Genomic DNA, 20381 nt, shown 5'->3' with positions numbered 1-20381 from the left:
AGTTTGAAAGAAATTTCAAATGTTGTCTCCTATGCTTGACCTACCACTACTGCCATTTTGTTAACAGTATTATACCATTGTTGTCCTTGTACTGCTGCTATTATTATCATCATCCAGGCTATCAACTCTTATCAAATCACTAGATTCCAAGCACACCATGAAAACAAAGTGGGGCATTTTTACCTTTGGCAGGGAATTAGACTCTAGCGGTTATCCTTGAATGGAGATTCTCTGATTGCTTCATTGTTTACACTAGTTCTTGGCCTAACTCAGATAAGCGTACACGGCAGCATATTGGAAAAAGTGCACCACTATGTCCATCCTCCAAATGTGTAGCTTGTAATGCTGCTGAAAATTACTTTATATCACCAGATGAAGCTGGGTTAAATCTACCAAAAATGCCTGCTCTTGACTCGTAAGCCCTCGAAGTTTTACTCTGACAGGACAGCGACAGTAAGTATGGCAGGCTGAGCCAGCTGCTACTAGGTCTCTGCACCTGGGGCGGTTTCTCCAAGTAAAATATCATATGCCAGATCTTTTGTTCAGTGAATTGAATTCACGATATCATTATTTATATACAACCGAAGCATGCACTACTAGTCGCAATTCAACATTCATCAGCATGGCTGGATGTCATGAGCATATGATGTTGATCAAGCAAAAATGTGCAACAAACACAATAAGCATGCAAAGTCATCACCATTTGTGCTGTACACACAACACTCCAACAAAAGTTAGAGCAAGGGAGCTTCTGCTTGAAGAGAAAGATGCAACGGAATCCAAAATCACATCATTCATTTAGTTTGCAAACATTCATAAACTTCTGTACTGCATTGTGATACTGGGTCCCCTGTAAATCATTATTTTAGATAAAGTCAGCAAGGAAAACAAAATAAAAAAGGAATTTGTCGTCTTTGGATACATGCCAATAAAATCACAGAACACCAGAAAAAAAAACCATTTCATTTGATTGTCATAAAAGGGAAAAAGGCTATAGAACAATCCAATGGATGGATGATGCTGAACATAAGGTTGGTTATTGTGCATTTTTTCCACCAACCAGTCAGCATAACCATTCCCCATGTTGAGCACCATCAATGTTGGATATATATATATATGCACTTTTCATTTTCCATATCCACCTAATGCTCAAGAATAAAGAGTAGTCCAACAGACAAAGGTCTCACCTCCCAGTAAAGTTGACCACAACTTTCACACTGCCAAAACTCAAAATTTCTGTTATACAGACACTGAGGAATCACTTGCATGCCCCTTGCAGCTGCAATAGCTTCATCAGTTGTTAGAGGCTTCTGAATAAACCTTCCATTACATTTGATACATCTTGACATTAACTGTTCCTCACAAATTTTCAACTGAAATGCCTCAATAACCTAGTATGGAAACAATAATGAAACGTGAGCATTTTTCCTATACAACAAGTTCAAGCATAACTCTGCAAGACAAAAGAGCCTTCAGTTGTGTGAACCAAACCTCCCCCAACCCACTGAATCAAGTAACAACCTGATATGAACTTCAAGTCCTAGCTAAGGATCTAAAGTTTAAAGCTTTAACCCAAACAGCATGAGGTATTCTGGAATATAAAGGAGCTGAAAATATCACATAAATGTAAAGGTGCATGATGGGTTGTCTTTCTGAGCATTAACTTTATCATGCTCTATTAACATGTAGCAAATGATACAATGTTTGATATGAAAATCATGTTTGAATGGTTTTATTACTCACTGTCATGGTTGATCTTCCCCCACGATTGTCAATTTAATAAAATCTTAAAATAAAATGAAGAAATATGTATTTCCAAGTTAATCTCTAAGGGAAGACAGAAAGGATATGTGCATCTTTATGTATGCTTCTATGATGTCATCTCCAGGAGCATCACTAAGGTTATCTACCGTCAGAGGGGATGCTGGAGAACCTATAGCTCTCATATCACCAGATACTTATAACGAATTTGGTTGATTATAGCATCAGAAAATCGTGGGATGATGCCTACACAGTTTTCTAATGGCTTTCTCTTAGGAAACAAGAGCATGATAACCGTGTGTAGAAAGTGAAATAGTATACCTCAATTAATTGATCCTCCTTAACAAGATTTTTCACTCTGTATATTAGATTTCTGGACAAATACTGGTGCATCAACAACTTTCTGTCTCGGGTCAATAGCACTCTGTTTTCCTTCACTGCCTGTTCTATTAACTGCCTAAAAAGAGGAAAAAGAAAGGTTATAATGATAACAAACTTATTACATATTTTGACCATTTGCAATCCTATGTACAAAAAACATAATCCAAAAAAATCATAATGTTCACACCTGGCTTCAGGTTTCTTTGACCGTGGAGTTGCAGCATCTATTCCCACACAACGAAGCTGTCTCGCTAAGCCTTCTATCTACAAGAATGTGGACAAACAATTGCAACAATTCAAGTATCTCATGGAATCTGGAAGAGCCAAACAAATTTCTAAAATTGCAGTTCAGGCAGCAGATGTGGGAAGCACAACCTTTTCAGGATTAGACTTCAACAGTAATTTCTGATTGGCTTGCTATTATTGTTTGCAGTTACTTTACAGGGTGAAGACTATTGGGTTGGAGATTAAGCAAATATATAGAATTTTTAGGTTATGTAGCACATCAAAGAAGGCTAGTATGAGAAGAATGTAAAACAAAGTCAATGTTCATAAAATAATGGGAAAAATATGAAATGCAATTCAAGGAAATGGAAAGACAGACCAAATTATAAGAGAATGTGATAAAATTTAAAGATTTAGTGGCTGGATACCTAGCCAGAGGTCCAGAGCTCAGTGGTTCAACATCATTTTCAGAAATACAGCAGATGTTGGCATAATCATACAAAACCTGGCAGGTAGGGATGCACATGAGCCGAGCTTAGGCTGGCTCATCTCGGCTCGAGCTTGAATAACTTTTGTCTTTATTTAAAAAAATTGAACTGCGCAGAAAACAATGGGTTTCTAATTACCCACCTCCTCTGCAAAAGACTAACACCTTACCCATCTAAGCAAGGCCATTTAATGTGTTAAATTTGAAAACATAAATTGTACATATACTATACTCTGTGCATTATATAACTACGCAAACCAAGCTTAATTGGGCTAATCGAGCTCAACCAAGATTGGTTGCCTGATCAAGCTTGGCTCATTTATCTACCCGAACGAGTTTGAGCTGAGCTTAAACGAGTTTGAGCTGAGCTTAAACGAGTCGAGCCTGAGCTAGCTCGGCTCGTTGTGCATCCCTACTGGCAGGTCGACTAAGTAACTTGCCCAGTCAAGACTCAACCCAGATCAGTATGACCCGTCCAAAACTCTCTCTCTCTCTCTCTCTCTCTCTCTCTCTCTCTCTCTCTCTCTCTCTCTCTCTCTATCTATCTATCTATCTATCTATCTATCTATCTATCTATCTATCTATCTATATATATATATATATATAAAGGGGACCATGCAACCTAAGGAAGGTGCAACATCTATAACCAATGATGATCGGATGGCTCTCCTTCTCTGGTGTTTAAGCATTTCATCGACCGGACCTTATATATATGTTCTTTATAATGTATTTAATAAGAAATATTCTTTACATGAAGATTTTACAACATCTAGACATGTTTACATACAAAATATTGTCAGTCATTGATTTTTAGTGATTTAAAAAATACATCTAAATATCAAAAATTCATAATTTAAAATATGTTGCTAACTAAATAAATGATAAAAAGGCGATATGTAGAGCCCGATCGATAAAAAACTTGATAATTGGAGAAAAAAAGCCATCCAATCATCACTGGTTATAGATATTGCACCTTGCTTTGGTTGCACGGTCCCCCTTCCCAATATATATATATATATATATATATATATATATATATATATATATATATATATATAACATTTTTTGCTTATAACGATTACTGTTCTGAACCATTATACCTTGGAGTGGTATTCTCTCTTTGCTTGAATCTAACAATCAAACATTAGATTTAGCTTTACATGCATGTTTGGCATAGTTTATTTTTCTATGCTAGTAACATTTAATAGTTACCAATATGGCATGAAAGGTTAATTTTCAGGATGGCAACAAAATCAATAGCTTATAATTTACCAAGATAAGCATGGTTTAGAAATATCCTAAAAGATCAAGTTAGAGCCAAATGCAACACATGAATATAGTAAATAAAACAGTAAAACATGATACAAAGGCTAGTTTTGCTTTTGGAAAAATTATATGCCAATCAAGAGTTTACCAAAATAACGTATTGTGGTTCAGTACCACAATGGACACACTCTACATACATGTGTGTGTGTGTATGTGTGTCTGCTTCTATAAGATAAAAGTTAACATGAACCAGCCGAGTCACAAGTCAAGCATGACTGATTCACAAGTATGGGGATTTCAAACCATGGCATCAATCAAGAAACTAAGATTGAAAAACAAGAGAGTACTGATCTTAAACATAGAAGTGCAACCAGAGATCAACGAACAGTTGATTTTACATTAATATATGTTCTGCTTCTTTTAAAGAGGGTAGCTGTAAATAGGGCTGCACAATGAGCCTCGGGTTCGACCTATTTAAGCTTGGCTCGAATTCATCTGAATAAATAAACAAGCCAAGCTTGAGCATGGGCTCAGACTCAGTACAGATAAACTGGCCAAGCTTGATCAGGCTGTCGAGATTGGTTAAGCCCGATTAGCCTGATTAAGATCGGTTCACATGGTTTTATAATGCATCTAGTTTTAGGATATGAATTCTTTTTGCAGACTAAGTTAACAAAAAATAGGCCTTTCCCTGATGGATAAGACGTTAGACTTCTACGAGTGAGTTGGTGTGTTCAAATCCCACCCTCCCTCTATTTAGTTTTGAAGTCTTTTTAAGTAACGGTACTCAGCTCAGGCCGAGCTCGAGTTTAACTCCTGAACAAAGGGCTGTTCAAGCTCGGCTCGAGCTCGAGCAAGCTTGAAGGGCCATTTGTTTCAAGAGCCGAGCCAAGCCAGCCCAAGCTCTTCTCGAACTTGGCTCATGTGCAGCCTAGCTGCAAATAATCAAACTCCTTACCATTGCATCACAAAGAAATTTAGGACACCCATCACTCCACAAATCCAATGGAGCAGGGCCTTCCCAATCACGGTTCTTCTCTAACCATTCATCTTTGAACTTTGGGGATACTAATGTTTGTCTCCTCCTGCATCTTTGCCTTGTAGTCTTAGGTTGTCTGTCAGATTCTCTCAAAAGGATTTTCTCCCCATACATATTTGAAACTTTGAAGACAGAACCTTCAAAAGTACAGCTTTTTTCATCCACAGAGAGAATGATTAGTTTATGTGCATCATGAATTCTTGGAAAAAATCTGGAAATTGTTGATTTCACAATATCTGCTGCTGGTAAAAGCTTATGTCTAAGAACATTTTGGTTACAATCTTCTTTTATAAGGATAACATTCAATCCAACAGCAATTGTTGAATGCAGGTTGGTGAAGTCGAGCCATGAAGTTCCTGAAATGCACAAACATGCCACAAGTCAAAGCATGAGAAGGTAACAAAAATTAACATTGCACATGTTGATAATTAAATTTCTCAGAGACAACCATGATGCATGGAAAGATAATAAACAAAAAATTCAAAAATGAACTCAACCATCCAAAAGAAGACAAGATGCAATTGGATAAAACAAAAAACAGGACAGTTAAATGAAAAGAAAACTTTTATTCCTTGGATGCAGTTAATGAATTTCAACATAAAGATAAAGAACAAGAAAAAATCTAGAAGATTTCAGAAATCACGGCTAATAAGGAACAAAAGAAATGTTTAAGAAAAAGAAAAAAGGAAAAACTGTCTTTTATAAATTGAAGTGCAATATAAGAAACCTATTGGTAGCCTTTTCTAATTTTTAGGACAACCTCCCATTTTGATATTCCTGTCACTACAAAGATGGATCACCGAGCACCCCAGGCAAGATGTTTCCAATAACCACCCCTTGGCTGTTATCTAAGGAAAAAAACTAACAGAAAAGAAATAAAATCACAAAGCATCAATCTACATAACAAGAAGATGAAATCTGAGATGTTGCATCCAGGATATGAAAAGGAATGATAAGTCAGATATGGTTTAGGCTTACTAAATCTGACTAAACAAGGTCAGATTGGGTCGAATATCCGATAAAATCTGATTCATTGACATCCCTACATGCCTGAGCTCTCTCCCCAATAATCAAGATGACGTCAGGTGGAGACTCAACCAGGATGGATCCTTCACCATTTTGTCATTGTATTGGCATAACATGCTGTGGATCTGGGACCCTTCTCCCTAGGCGAGATTTTCATGGGTCGTGCTTAAAGATTTGGGTTCCAACTAGCAAACCATTGTCCTATGTGTTGCAGAAAGGAAGAATCCAAGTTGGTATTGTGACTTTGTCCAAAACAAAGTTACCGGAAGCTTCTTAGATAGGAGGGAAGCCCGCTTCCCAGAAACTCACTTCGGAAGCACGATACTCCTCGCTTCCAAAACTTGATGAGAATCTAGATTCTCCCACGCTTCTCCTATACCTCCATGTAGTTCATCTATTCTTTTTATATGTTATCTCACTCTACTTTTCATGTTTTTATGTGTTTCCTCTTACGTTTCTCACTTACTTCCATGATGTTTCTCCAAATTGGCAGTCATCATTTTTAGATTTTGTTAAAAATTTAATGCTACCACTAAAAATTCATGAAATTTAAGAATAGTCACTTTTATTTTAGTTTTTATTTGCATTCCATTTCGATTTTCATTCAATTCTTATATCGTTTTTTTTATTCCTCGCTTCATGCTTCCTATACATTTTAAAATGCATCGCTTCTCGCTTCCGCTTCCCGTATTGTTTTTCTTTTGCACTTCTTAGTCTGGCAATCTTTGTTCGAAACATATTTCATCTAACATGGCCGGGTACTGTTTTGAAGGTCCGCCTTGAATCCAGCTTTAGGGACCTGGTTATGGGGCCTTCTAGGCTTAGTACATTCTTGCAATGAAAGAAGGTTTGGAAATGCTAGTTATTTTCAGCCTGGTGGACTCTATGGCTGGAAAGGAATGGACACACTGCTCAGAACTCATCATCTACTTTGAATATTTTTCTCTATAAAATCTGTATGGTTGACTTATTTTTCTGATAAAGTTGTTTGGATAATTCGAACATTGTGGATGGAGCCTACTTATATGGCTTCTGCTATTACCTTCTAATTATGTACTTTTGGTGACTTATCACCACTGTCCTTCATTTTAATGAATATTTTTTCTCTCTTCAGAAAAAATCTTGGACTAGATTTGTTAATTGGAGTTATTCCTAAAATTCTAGGTAGGACTTTAAAATCAGCAGACTTTCATGTCATGAAATATGGTTTTGTTTCTGTTAATGTCGTTCCAAATAATCAAACACACTCTCTTATACATTTAGATTTGGTTGCCTACAAGAATATGTTACAATGACTTATGCATCATAAAGCATAAAGCCCCTGGAACAATGCAATAAGATGATAGAAGGCAAGTGCCAGTAGAAATCAATGTTAACTTCCAGAAACCAGTACCCTGACAGGTCAGCAAATACAGCACTCCTTTTTCTTTTAAATTTCTATAAAATAATCAATGATATATTTTCTTAAGCTGTTTAGATTCTCCTGCCTGCAGTTAGAAGCTAGAAGAAATTCCACATTAAAAGATATGAAGAAAATGCATGTTGCAATCAGGATACATCCTCCCAAAGGAATAGAAAGATAGTGTGGACACGGGACAGATAGATGCAGATCAAACCTTCTCTAAGAAACCTGCAGTGGAAGACGATAAATATTTCAAGCAAGCAGTGCACATCTGCTGCAGCATACAGAATTTGCTCTTCAGAGAGAGGGCGACGAGACCAATCACTGCATTGGAACTCCTGAAAATATATCAAATGTGTTAAGCACTGCATCAAGAACATCCAACTCAAACAAAAAATAAATCACATTGCAAACCTAATACGTCATGAACATTCGCTGATGTGCACACACACACACACACACACACACACACACACACACACACACATACACAAAGGGCATTGTTAATGTCCACATCCTTTCACTAACAATTTCATCAAACGTTTCTACTGCTAACAAAATTTGAAATCCCGTGGTCAGAAAGAAAAAAAAAAGGGTCTACACAAACAGAAGATTAATGATATATTAGTTAATGTAGAAGATCAAATTCTAAGTACAAATGTTAAAAACACATATATGAATATGTACGCATTACAAGGTTCCAAACTCTAGCCATTCCATATGAGAAGAGGAAGAGCAAACATAGGAAATAGAACCATTACAATTTTCTAGCTTCCTGGCAAACAGATGCTAAGCAAGCAGGGGTTCAGAAATAGCAACTAAGTTTAACATACACCACATTCTCCATACATAATAAAGTTCATGCACTCCATTCAAGACCATGAAAAATTACAAGAACAAGTATAAGTTGATAGCAGAATCACAAGCAAAAAGATGAGGAGATTTAGGACATACAGATAAATGACTTGTGAGACCAAACCTTTGAAAGGCAAACTCCAAGCACCTCTTCAGAAATTTTTGCCAAGCTTTTGCTTTGCTTTGGCATCTTTTTTCCATGATGTTTACTATGCAGAAGATGATAAATATTTGCAATATCTAAATAAGGCTCAACCTGTAGCACAAAAAAAAAACATCTCAGGTTAAGTATTATCAAGGCACAACCTGTACAAGAAAATAGCTCTAAAAATGAAACATCCGAAAATGCTAAAGGGGGTGCCATGAGAAAAGCACAGTGGGCCATATGATTTGTAACATAAATTAATTTCCACAACAGATGGAACTTTTGGAGACTGGTCACCTGTTACCCAGAAAGGTCCATGAAGAAAATTTACTAAGGGCACATTTGGTTTGAAGATTCTAAACCAGAGATTATGAGGACCTGGGATTAGGAAGAATCCATGTTTGATGGGCTTTAGAATTTCCTACATTTGGAATTCCTCAAAATCTTTGGGTTTCTTCAAATTTTACATTTTACAATGAAAAGAATGAGAAATCCCTTACTTTTGAAAAGGAATCCCCTTTTTCACTAATGTCAAGCAGGTGTGAGTGGAAAAAACCCAAAAGAATGTATCAATAGCCATTTTTTGATTCATTCAATCCAAACAAAGACACTTGGGTATGGACACAGATAATGAAACTGAAAATACTAATCCAATCCTTTGGCATTACACAGTTGCAGGAACATTAGGCTTAGTTGGATGGATATCCAAGCAAAATTCTGTAAGGGTCTGTTTGACAATGTATTGCTTTTGTTATGGGCACCATCCAAAATCCCTGGTTTTTTGGCAAACAAGGGGTTTGAGATTCATCTTTTGAAAATTGATTACGCCTCAAATCTGTGAATCTCTGTGTGAGTGTCTTGTTCCTGTCACTCAAAGGCAATGTCCTATCCAGCCTTTAACCTCTCTTGTTTCACACCTTCAAACAACAAATATTTACCTGTCAGCAATGGATGGCTACCCTCAGAAGTGCATGCTATTACTGCCTCTCATCCCTGAATCGACAAAATCTCTTGACGAGCTCTTACCCCCCACCCCCACCACACACACACACATACAACCTTAACATCTTTCTATGTGGCCCCTCTTTCTCCTTTTTGTCTTCCACCAAAAAGCACGGAGGTTGGGGTTTTTCAAAAAACTCCTGTAAATGAAACTCCCCATTCTATCTTTGGAATTATCAAAAAAACATACTAATGGAAACAGTCTTGCCTTTTCATGTGGCTATACAGGATATGTGGATATGTTGGTGGAAGTGCTGTTGTATAATTAGAGTAGAAACCCATGGGTATCTTCATTTTGAATTGCAAAGTGCAGTCAATATGATTTTCACAAAAGAAATCACTGGGTCACGTTGGATGGCTAAGAAAGGTGTGCTCAGTGTTATTAAAAACACGCCTCAAAGCACAAAAAGCGCATCTCGCCTCAAGGCGAGGGGCTTTATGCTTTGAGGCGCATGTACAAAGCGCAAAAGCCCCAATGTGTGTGCCCCATACGCCTTGAGGCGCATGCCTCGAGGTGAGGCGCGCCTCAAGCCGAGGCGTACACGCCTCGAATTTTTTAGTCAAATGAGGGTCAAAGCCCTCATTTGACCAAAAATTAGGGTTTTTTTACGCAGTTTTAACTAAGCTGCTAGTAAAAAGGGCATTTACTACCCTGTTCAAGCCCGCTGACCGTAAGTACGTCCGGCAAAGCCAACACCGGCTAGGTCTCTGATCCTAGGGGTGGTTGTTAAAATATATGTAATCATATATACATATATATGTATATATATACATATACATGTATTTATCTCATCATACCCGATAAAGGGTATTTTTGTAATTCTGCTCATTAGGGGCATTTTAGTCTTTTTTACATCTTTTTACATGTATTTTATTTTACATTTTCTTTTTTCTTTTTATTTTTTATTTATTGTAAAATGCATTTAATGCATTGCATTGGGGGTCCCAACAAAAGGAGTCATTGGACCTCCAACGGTCACAAATGTGACTCTTGGGGGCCCAACGAGTCCCCTTTTGGGCCTCCCAATGTTCTCTCTCTCTCTCTCTCACTCTTTCTCTCACTCCTTTGTGTATAAATAGAGGGGTATTCCCCCATGTAAGATATGACCTTTTAGGCCCTCATTCAATAAAGCATATGCAACTTATGCCTCTTCGTAGGCTTATTGTGGTGTCCTTTAGTGGACCATTTTGTTATTCCCTATTGTGGGGTTGTGTTTGTCCAATGTTGGACCTTATGAATGCATTATGCATTCTTGTAATTCATTTCCGCATACTTTCTAACATGGTATCAGAGCACAGTTATAATCAAGCTAGTCCTTCGGTGCATCAGAAAGCGTGATGTTCAAAAAATCGAAAAAGTGGTGAAGTTTTTGTTACCTCTTTTCTTTCTTTACGTTTTGATGAAGCGTTTGTTATCTCTTATCTCTCTTCCTTCTACTTGGGATTACTTGGCATGTATTCTTACACTTTTCAAGTATTTAGCCCATGCATTACACATGAGAAAAACACTTGTTTTTTTTTCTACCATTGAATATATATATATATATATATTGATATATATGTAAACATATATACATATATATCTATATATAGTATGTTTTGAAAGGAAATGTATGGTTTTTTCTAAAATAGCATTTTAACCATCATTGAACTTATTTAAGGAAACTAGATATATGTAGTATGTTTTGAATCTTGAAGCCTTTTTTTGAAAATAACTCTAATATATATATATATATAAAACCATGAATTATTTATTCTAGATGTTTCGTCAATCATTGTCTTATCTTAATGATTTGATAATGATGTCTTATTTTATAAAATATAAACTTGTTTTTCACACACACACACACACACACACACACACACATATATATATATATATGATAATCGTCAAAATACAATTTGTATTTCATCCTTGATAGACATGCATATTCATGTTTGAAATTCTCGATTCGTTACATGCTTAAAAATGTAAAATTTTATATAATCATTTGCATATATGCTTAAACTTGATTGAAAGCATGTTTATTTTATGAGACATATGGCTTTAATTATTGCATGAGTGCTTTTTCTATGAGAATGTATGCACTTAGTCTCTCATATTGTTTCTTTTATCTATGGATATGCCTTGGTTCCTTGTTAAAACTCTCTTGTGTCATCTTTTGAAAATATGTATTTTTGTATTACAATTGATAGCATTAAGATGTTCTCAATGTTTGAGAATGGTTCTAGATTTTTCATCTCTAGATTGTCGTGAATACATTTTGATAATTGTTTTGTAATGTTTTTTAAGCATTCTTTTACATAAATAAAATTGTTTATTCATGTGTGTTGTTCCTCTTTTACCCTTTTTATGGGTTTTGCTTAAAGTGTCTTTTAGACACCTCCTTTTGAGTGTTCGAAGAACATTTGTGGAAGACCACCTTGCTTCATTACATGATAACTCAATGTTTTCTAAAATATGATTGCATTATGATAAATGATTTCATAACCTTCTTTTGGCTTCATCCCTTAGTGGGTGGGTGTACTCGCACTTTATGTGCATGTTTATTGGTTCATTATTGAACCTATTGCATTCAAAACCATCTTCTTGTGTGGGCTCTATCCCACTTTAATGAGATATTTTCTCTATTTTATGTATGCCTTTTTTAGCATGTTGTATTATGAGAGCTTTCGTGAGCTTCCTCTTCTTACATGATATAGAAATTTCATATGCATTATTTGCTTAATGTTTCATGATAGTTTTTTTTTTGTATAAATTAAAGAATTGATCATGATTAAGCATAATTCGTGTTTATGCAAAATTGTTGTTATGAGGCATATTATTGTGATTGATTATATTGGACCTTTGATTCGATTTTTAATCGGTCCTCTTTGTAAAAACTTCTATTTGGAAAATGATTTTCTTAAGTGTTTATTGTCTTTTTATGGCATTTATATTTGTTCATCACATGTTGTTATTTAATGCATCATTTGTTTGACCTTATTATTGTTATATTAGAGATGTTTGTTGAGGTGAGTTATGTGCACCTCGTGTTATGTCATTTTAGATTGTCAACTTGTAGTTTGACTCTAAAATGACTTGTTATGTGATCTCTAATTATGTGTGTCACTCATTTATTTTGGCCATTGATTTTATTATGGATGCTCTTAATTATGTATACATGTGATGGATGTCTAAAGTTTGAAACCATAAGTGTTTTAAGATATATTGAAATTGATAATTTGTTAAATGTTTGTCATTACAAGTCTTATTGCCTCAAAAGTCTTCTCTTTTTATAACTCTTATCTAAGTGTCATCATATGTAGACAAGATTTTTATTACACCTTTGTGTGTTGGTAGCCCTTTGTTGGCCTCGTTCTCTTGGTCTAGTAGCTGAACACACTTGTCTTGAGTGTTATTATATGTAGACAAGGCACGTTGATTCACACCATGGTGTGTGATTTTAGTCCATATTGACATTTGTGTCCTTGTTCTAGTCGCTGAGATGTATGCCCATGGTTGGCTTCTTTCACTCATTTCAAGTGTCATTTTATGTAGACAAGAGATGTATTTGTTTTAGCCCATGGTTGGCTTGATACTCTTGTTCTAGTAGCTGGACATACTTGATTTTGAGTGTCTTTTTACGAAGACAAGAGATGTTTTTGGTCCATATTGGCGTGTATTCTCTTGTTCTTATCGTTGATACACTCATTTCAAGTATTATTACATGTAGACAAGATGTGTTTATATACACTTTTGTGTGTGTCTTTTGGCCTTTAATGGCATTATGATTATGTTCTTGTTCTAATAGCTTATACACTTGATTTGTGGGTTTTTGAGGACTAATGAGGTAGTTGCTTGTAGTGGATGAACTATTGTTGAAATTTGTGAAATTTCATTCATATTTTGTCTTTTAAAGATACAAGTGAATCGTATCATTAATATACATATTTCAAAATCAAATTGATTTTTTGGCATTTAATCTACATATTAAGTGCTTATGGTTTTGGCCACCTTTGTATTTGATATGCAAAATGAGTTTTTATAATTGCAATCATTTGAGTGAGATGTTTCTAAATGTGTAAGGTTCTCTACTAAAATAACACTCATTATCTTGACTCTTGGGTGGATGTTTTTTAGATCATGTCCTTGCAAGTTCACATATGGCATTTGTTTGGCATAGAATTTCTTCTCTCTAAGATGTGAGAGAAATCATTAACTCATCTTTTGTTGATAAAATGTCTCCTTATTGGTGATCTATGTGTGTAAAACATGCTTTCTTTCGTATGCTCTTGTACACTTCCCTTGGGAGCAATTTGTTCTTATGTGAACAGTCTTTTTAGATATATTTCTAATACATGAAATTTTGTACTTTATCTTAATACAAATCTCATATTTTGTGTGTCTTTGTGCACTTGTGAGTGTTCTTCGTGCACACACTCCTTACTTCCAAATATTGATAAAACCCTTTGTAAGAATGATTCTGGGAGCCTTAGTGCTCACCTATTCTAAGAAATTCAATCTTTTGCATTTGTGAGTGTCCCCTTTGTACCTTTGGGTACTTTTATTCAAGTGTTCTTGGTGTGTCTTTGCACACATATTCCTTTGTGGTGTTGGTGCTTGAAGTGCATATCTTTGAAGGCATTTTTACATGGTTCTTGGAGATATTTTTGGTCAAATGTTCTTAGTGTGGCCTTTGTGCACTTATCTTTCTTCAAGAACTTAGTGTGTTTTATCAATGTTTAAGGTTAATTCGTGTTTTGCATAAATACTCAATCAAAATGCATAAATTATCTTTTGAATCATTGTCCTTCTTAATCAATGTTATGGTCTATTATCCATTTTTTGATATCTCTTATTTGATTAAGATACAAAAGTACTTTTTACTTGGAGTTCTTTTGGCTTGTTCCACAGGATCTTCAAAATGGGATGAATGAAGCATCTATGATACATCGTGAAAAGAGCTTGGGGATGTTCTTTCATGTGCTATAATGTTGGTGACTTTCATTGAAATTTTTTTTTGAAGACTAAAACCCTCTTTTTGTATCTTCAAACTTCTCGTTATCCCCACGCAAAGTTTGATGGGGGGTGTTAAAATATATGTAATCATATATACATATATATGTATTTATCTCATCATACCCTATAAAGGGTATTTTTGTAATTCTACCCATTAGGGGCATTTTAGTCTTTTTACATCTTTTTACATGTATTTTATTTTACATTTTCTTTTTTCTTTTTCTTTTTTATTTATTGTAAAATGCATTTAATGCATTGCATTGAGGGTCCCAACAAAAGGAGTCATTGGACCTCCAACGGTCACAAATGTGACTGTTGGGGGCCCAACGAGTCCCCTTTTGGGCCTCCCAATGTTCTCTCTCTCTCTCTCACTCTTTCTCTCACTCCTTTGTGTATAAATAGAGGGGTATTCCCCAATGTAAGATATGGCCTTTTAGGCCCTCATTCAATAAAGCATATGCAACTTATGCCTCTTTGTAGGCTTATTGTGGTGTCCCTTAGTGGACCATTTTGTTATTCCCCATTATGGGGTTGTGTTTGTCCAATGTTGGACCTTATGAATGCATTATGCATTCTTGTAATTCATTTCTGCATACTTTCTAACAGTGGTTTCTATGTGTAAATATAAAAAAAAGGGCATGATAAATGCACAGGGTAGGGGTGTCAATGGGTTGGACCTATGTTAAAATGAGTGGGTCCAAACCTGAATCCGACTAAGTAATGTAGGTATCGGATCAAGATTCGGGTTTAACCGAATTTTTATAAGAAAAACTATACCCAGATCCGATAAAAATTACATAAACTAGGCCCAATCCATACCTGGCAAAATAATATTTTTAATTATTTTATATTAAAAATTTGAGAATCTTAATCGAAACTCCGGTCATACCTGGTTTGGTATAAAATTTTATAAACCATACACAACCCATATAATAATCGGACCTCATGGGTCCAACCTGAATAATTAATCAGAATCCCTTCTTTGCAACCAAACCCTAGCCCTATAAGATCCAATATGGGTTAGGATCGGGTCATACCCAATCCATTGACACCGTTAGTAGCAGGTTCACCAATTTACAGTCTAATAGACACTCAAAGCAACCACGTTAATGAAGTCATTGAGATTAGTTGTTTCGTTTCACAGAAAATTAATATCACCGTGTCAACTTGTTCAATGTATTCAATTTCGTAGGAGTAATAATCTCTTCTAGAATGTGACGTTAAACCCTTTTAGTGGCAAAATTAAGTCATGCAATTACATGCAGTCACAACCCTATATATATATATATATATATATATATGGAAATGAAAACATGCATTTTCTAATATATATTAACATTTGGTTGTTAATGCTAAAAAGCATTTTCTAATTATGACATGATATTGTTAATGCTAATATGCATTTCGTTGTTAATGTTAATTTTTTATTTAATTAATGCTCATGTTTTATTTCTTAGATACTTACATAGATCAAGTTGTTGCATTAATGTTATTTTTACATGTTAATCTCATATTTTTTTAGTGTTTATTTGAGATTTTTTATTTCTTGTTGGTTGTTGCTTCATCAATAAAGAATTTTTTATTTATTTATAATTTTAGATGTTTTTTATAGCTTTAAAAAAAAACTTTGAGGCTTACGCTTTATGCCTCGAGACTTACGCCTCGCCTTAGATTTTGGTGGAGCGCCTCGCTACGCCTCAACGCTTTTCACAACACTGGGTGTGCTCTATCAGAGTACCAAATCTTTTTTATTTAGATTGTGATGATGAGTTGTTTTTTTTCTTTTTTGTTGGATTCTCTGATTAATGATTCTAGATTAGTTGGAATTAAGACTGTTGCTAAATTGTAAACTATAGCAGGGAAACTGTGGAATAAGAGTAGTTCTTCCTTTGGCGTGAAAAGTCGAAGCTATTATGGCTGCCGTGGAAGATCCTATGGACAATCTTTACAGCAGAAAGAGTTACATATATCAAATGTGTACCATCCTTCTCAGTATATCATCCTTTTATTCTATGGGATGTATCTATCATCTTGTTGACATTTGCTGTTGTACTTGAAATCTAAACTTATAATCTATTTTGAAAATAAACACAAAATCAAATCCTTGCTGAACAATAGGATCTGAGATCCTAGGATCTTATATCACCTCGGAGCTGAGATCCGAGGCATTCAAAGTTTTCTACGGAAATGCAACAACTTGATCTATGTAAGTATGACATGAATTTCAAACACACCCTAAAGGCACATGTGTGTGCCACAGAAACTGGAAGGTTTCTACGGAAATGCATGGAGCCCATGTGTTTCTGCAGCCCCCACTGTGGCAACACAAACAGCAGAGCCTCTTTTCGTAAGGAAAGATGCCCACGTTTGAGGAAACCCACCTTCTGTGGTAATGTTTCTCATGGGGTAGGGAGGTTTCCAATCGTTTGTCCGTGAACGAAGGCTCCACATCATGTGTGTGCCACAGAAACTGGAAGGTTTCTACGGAAATGCATGGAGCCCATGTGTTTCTGCAGCCCCCACTGTGGCAACACAAACAGCAGAGCCTCTTTTCGTAAGGAAAGATGCCCACGTTTGAGGAAACCCACCTTCTGTGGTAATGTTTCTCATGGGGTAGGGAGGTTTCCAATCGTTTGTCCGTGAACGAAGGCTCCACATCATGTGTTGCAGCAAAGGCTTCAACTGTGACACAGAAATCTAACCTAAGGGATCACTTTTCCCATGGAATCTGCAACTAAGCTCTGGAATCAAGACACAAAGTTGGATGAGTTGAAGGCTAATGAATTAACTTATATGCTAATCATGCCAAGAAAGCACAAATGCAATACTCAGTTGGCAATCCTAAAGCCAGAGGTGAATGAAGAATTGAAGGTGACTCCTAAAGAAGAATGTCGAAGCTATCAGGTAGACTTTCATGGTTCCATTCAAGGAAGGAAAGCTTCCCAGAATTTTTTACTGAGAGACAAGCACTGAGAAGAGGGTGGGTCATGTTACATCTGTTCAAATCTGGTGGGAGTGCTCAAGTAAGAGAGTCCATACTCATAGATCAATATATCGATTGGAGTTACTCTAAATTCTAGGTTTAGGATTTTAACACATATAAATGATTTCTTTTACTTGATTTCCTTGAGTGGAATCTTGAAAGTGGTCATGAAGGATGATCCACTCAAAGGATCAACTCTAATTTATCTTCAACATTACACTCCAAACAAAGAGTTGAAGATTGGCCAGACATAATTTTGGAGAATGCAAGCATTATATTCTAACTAACCAATTCTTCTTCTACTTCAACAACTACGAATCTCTTAAGACCTACATGAAGAGTTGAAAAGTGATTGATCCCTGACTCATACAATTTTTGTATCTAATCTAAACGATCTAGCCTTCTTCTTCTTCAACTTCTTATATTTTCTTGCATTCTACAAGAAGGGTCAAACAACTGACCAAGAAACAATTGTGATCACATCTGCATTCACATTAAATTAAGGAATTCTTCTCCAAACAAATACTCAGATGATTGGCCAAGACCTAGCTCAGACAACATTGCATTCTAAACTAAATCATCGATGCTTCTTATACTTCAACTTCCTGTTTATTGCGTTATTACATAATCGATAGAAGACCATCCAAGCCCCACTTCGGATTTCTTTTACATTTTAATCTAAATGGTCAATTATCCTTCCATTCAAACAATTTCTACTTTCTTGCATTCTGCAATTCTACATAAGCAGTCTGTCTATCGGCTAATACTCAACACAGTCTATCGTCTCCACTTATATAAACTAAATGAAACAAATGAGATAAAACGTGCCGTCTTTTTAAAAATAAAAAATAAAAAATAAAAAACAATTCTAAATTCAACATAAATCATCTAAAACGATCAAGTCTACTCATGCACCACATTCATATATAAATCCCAAAAAAGGAAAATCAACTACAAAAACTAGGGTTTCCGTCCATAATTCACATACCCCAAATCCCCAAATACCCCAAAAAAGAAAAAGTAGGGGGAAATGAAGAAGAAAAGCTCGCGATCACCTTCTCCAAAGCGGAATCGCATCCATGGGAGGAGAAGGTAGAAGACAGGTAAGTGAGATCCTGCTTGAACTTGAACCCTAGCTTCAGGGTATCTGGCGAGCAGAACAATTCGCTCAGAGGCCCGACGATGGAGGGGTGGGGCAGGGCAAGGAGGTCGACCAGGAAGACGGTCCCGTTCTCGACGGGGCCGTCTTCGTCTTCATCGCCGGAGGGGCTCCGAACCAGCAAGCAGGCGATCTGGAGGAGGGAGACGGAAGGGAAGGAGTTGCGGGAAGTGACGGGCTTCCACTCGGCGTCCAGGCCGACGACGCAGGAGTGGCGGAGGGCCCAGAGGAGGCAGCGGAACTCGCTGGAATCGACGCCGGAGACTTGGTGGATCTTGTGGCGAGGGACGCGGAGGGGCTCCAGACGAGGCGGACGCCCTCTCTCCGTCGCGCTCATGGCGGGAGGAATTCGATCGCTCGGGAATTCTCCCGGAATCCAAACGCCCCGCGGGGAGTGATGGAAGGAAATTGGGATGTATTGAGTGGGGCCCGCAGGGAACGACGAACCAATGATAAAAATGGCGAATTTACCGGTTTCGAATTTTATTGTCAGATATTGAATCTTTTTATTTTATTGTGTTTTATTAGAAAAATATTGCGGAAAAGAATAAAAATTGAACATATACAATGTAAGACACAAAAGTTAAATAATTTGAAAATTACCAAAAAAAAAAAAAACTTGACTGAATGATTGAAGACAAAATCAAAGTATTGGAAAGACTCTTTCAATGAACTCTTTTAAGGCATTTAGGGTACGTTTGGTTGCTTGTGAGAGTGATGTGCAAATGAGATTCACTTTCTAAATCTCATGAGAACTTCGAATCTCATGAAGTCTCATTTGGAAACGCTTGGTTTTGGGGTTTTGTGCATAACTCACATTTTGCCTTTGGTTGCTTTTGGAGTGTTGTGCAAATGGAACCAAACTTAGAGGCACAGGATGAGTGAAGTAAAATACCTGTAATGTTGAATATTAAACAAAAGGGATAAGAATATAAAAAAAATACTTGTAATATTTTCTATGATAGTTTTTTGAGTAACATATTTCATGTGATATTTATATTAATGTTTTCTATGTTAGCTATTAGATTGGTTACACTTCAGCTTTTGTTTTCCAAGAAGAAAGCTGGGGTTAAGCAGACCCCTACCTGTTTATTCAGATAAAAAAAAAAACCACCTTTGTACCAAGATCCAATAGTACTGAATAGCATGAGGCAGAGAGCTTGCCCTGCGAAGAGATTCCCTGAGGTGTCAAAATTGTTTTCCATGATGCTGATATTTTGCAAGAAAAATTCAAGAATCTTAGCAATTCTTTTTCATATAGCTAAACGCTTTTTCCAAGATCTTGAGAGTCAAATCATATTTGTGCTTAATTATTGCCATCGAAGGCGATTCTTATGTTACAAGACGCCATCACCACTTGCAAAGTAAAGCTTTGTTCATGAGCCCAAGCTTACGAATGCCAAGACCACCTCTAGCAATTGACCAAAGTTAGTGACTTCCATGCCGCTTGGTGTTGGATCCAAATAATGGATTCAGTGTGGCCATAAGGTCTCACGTGAAAATCTGAAGAGCCACATCATAGTGGATTCGTAACTCACGTAAAGTGTGAGTTAAATAACATATTGAATACCATATTTAATGGGATTATAAACCCGATTCATGGCTGGGAAGGATAAGTAGACCCAGCCCATGCCTATGCAGGATAGCA

At 36.3% G+C, this 20381-nt stretch overlaps 1 protein-coding gene across 1 annotated transcript; it reads right to left on the bottom strand.

Moving 5' to 3' along the window:
• Positions 1 to 210: 210 nt before the first annotated feature.
• On the bottom strand, positions 211 to 19345 carry LOC149845935 (3'-5' exonuclease domain-containing protein). The gene is made up of 8 exons (XM_089997798.1): positions 18630 to 19345; positions 8567 to 8698; positions 7802 to 7925; positions 5079 to 5515; positions 2330 to 2406; positions 2083 to 2218; positions 1188 to 1391; positions 211 to 850 (listed from the first exon to the last, which is right to left on the bottom strand). Exons 1-8 carry the CDS (start codon positions 19068 to 19070, stop codon positions 791 to 793), a joined length of 1611 nt encoding a protein of 536 aa, XP_089853924.1. The 5' UTR covers positions 19071 to 19345; the 3' UTR covers positions 211 to 790.
• Positions 19346 to 20381: the final 1036 nt, after the last annotated feature.

This window comes from Nuphar pumila, chromosome 2 (assembly GCF_984573655.1).
Source record: "Nuphar pumila chromosome 2, dmNupPumi1.hap1.1, whole genome shotgun sequence".
Taxonomy (NCBI): domain Eukaryota; kingdom Viridiplantae; phylum Streptophyta; class Magnoliopsida; order Nymphaeales; family Nymphaeaceae; genus Nuphar; species Nuphar pumila.
Note: the sequence above shows the minus strand (reverse complement) of the source record. Positions and strands in the feature narration are given on the sequence as shown.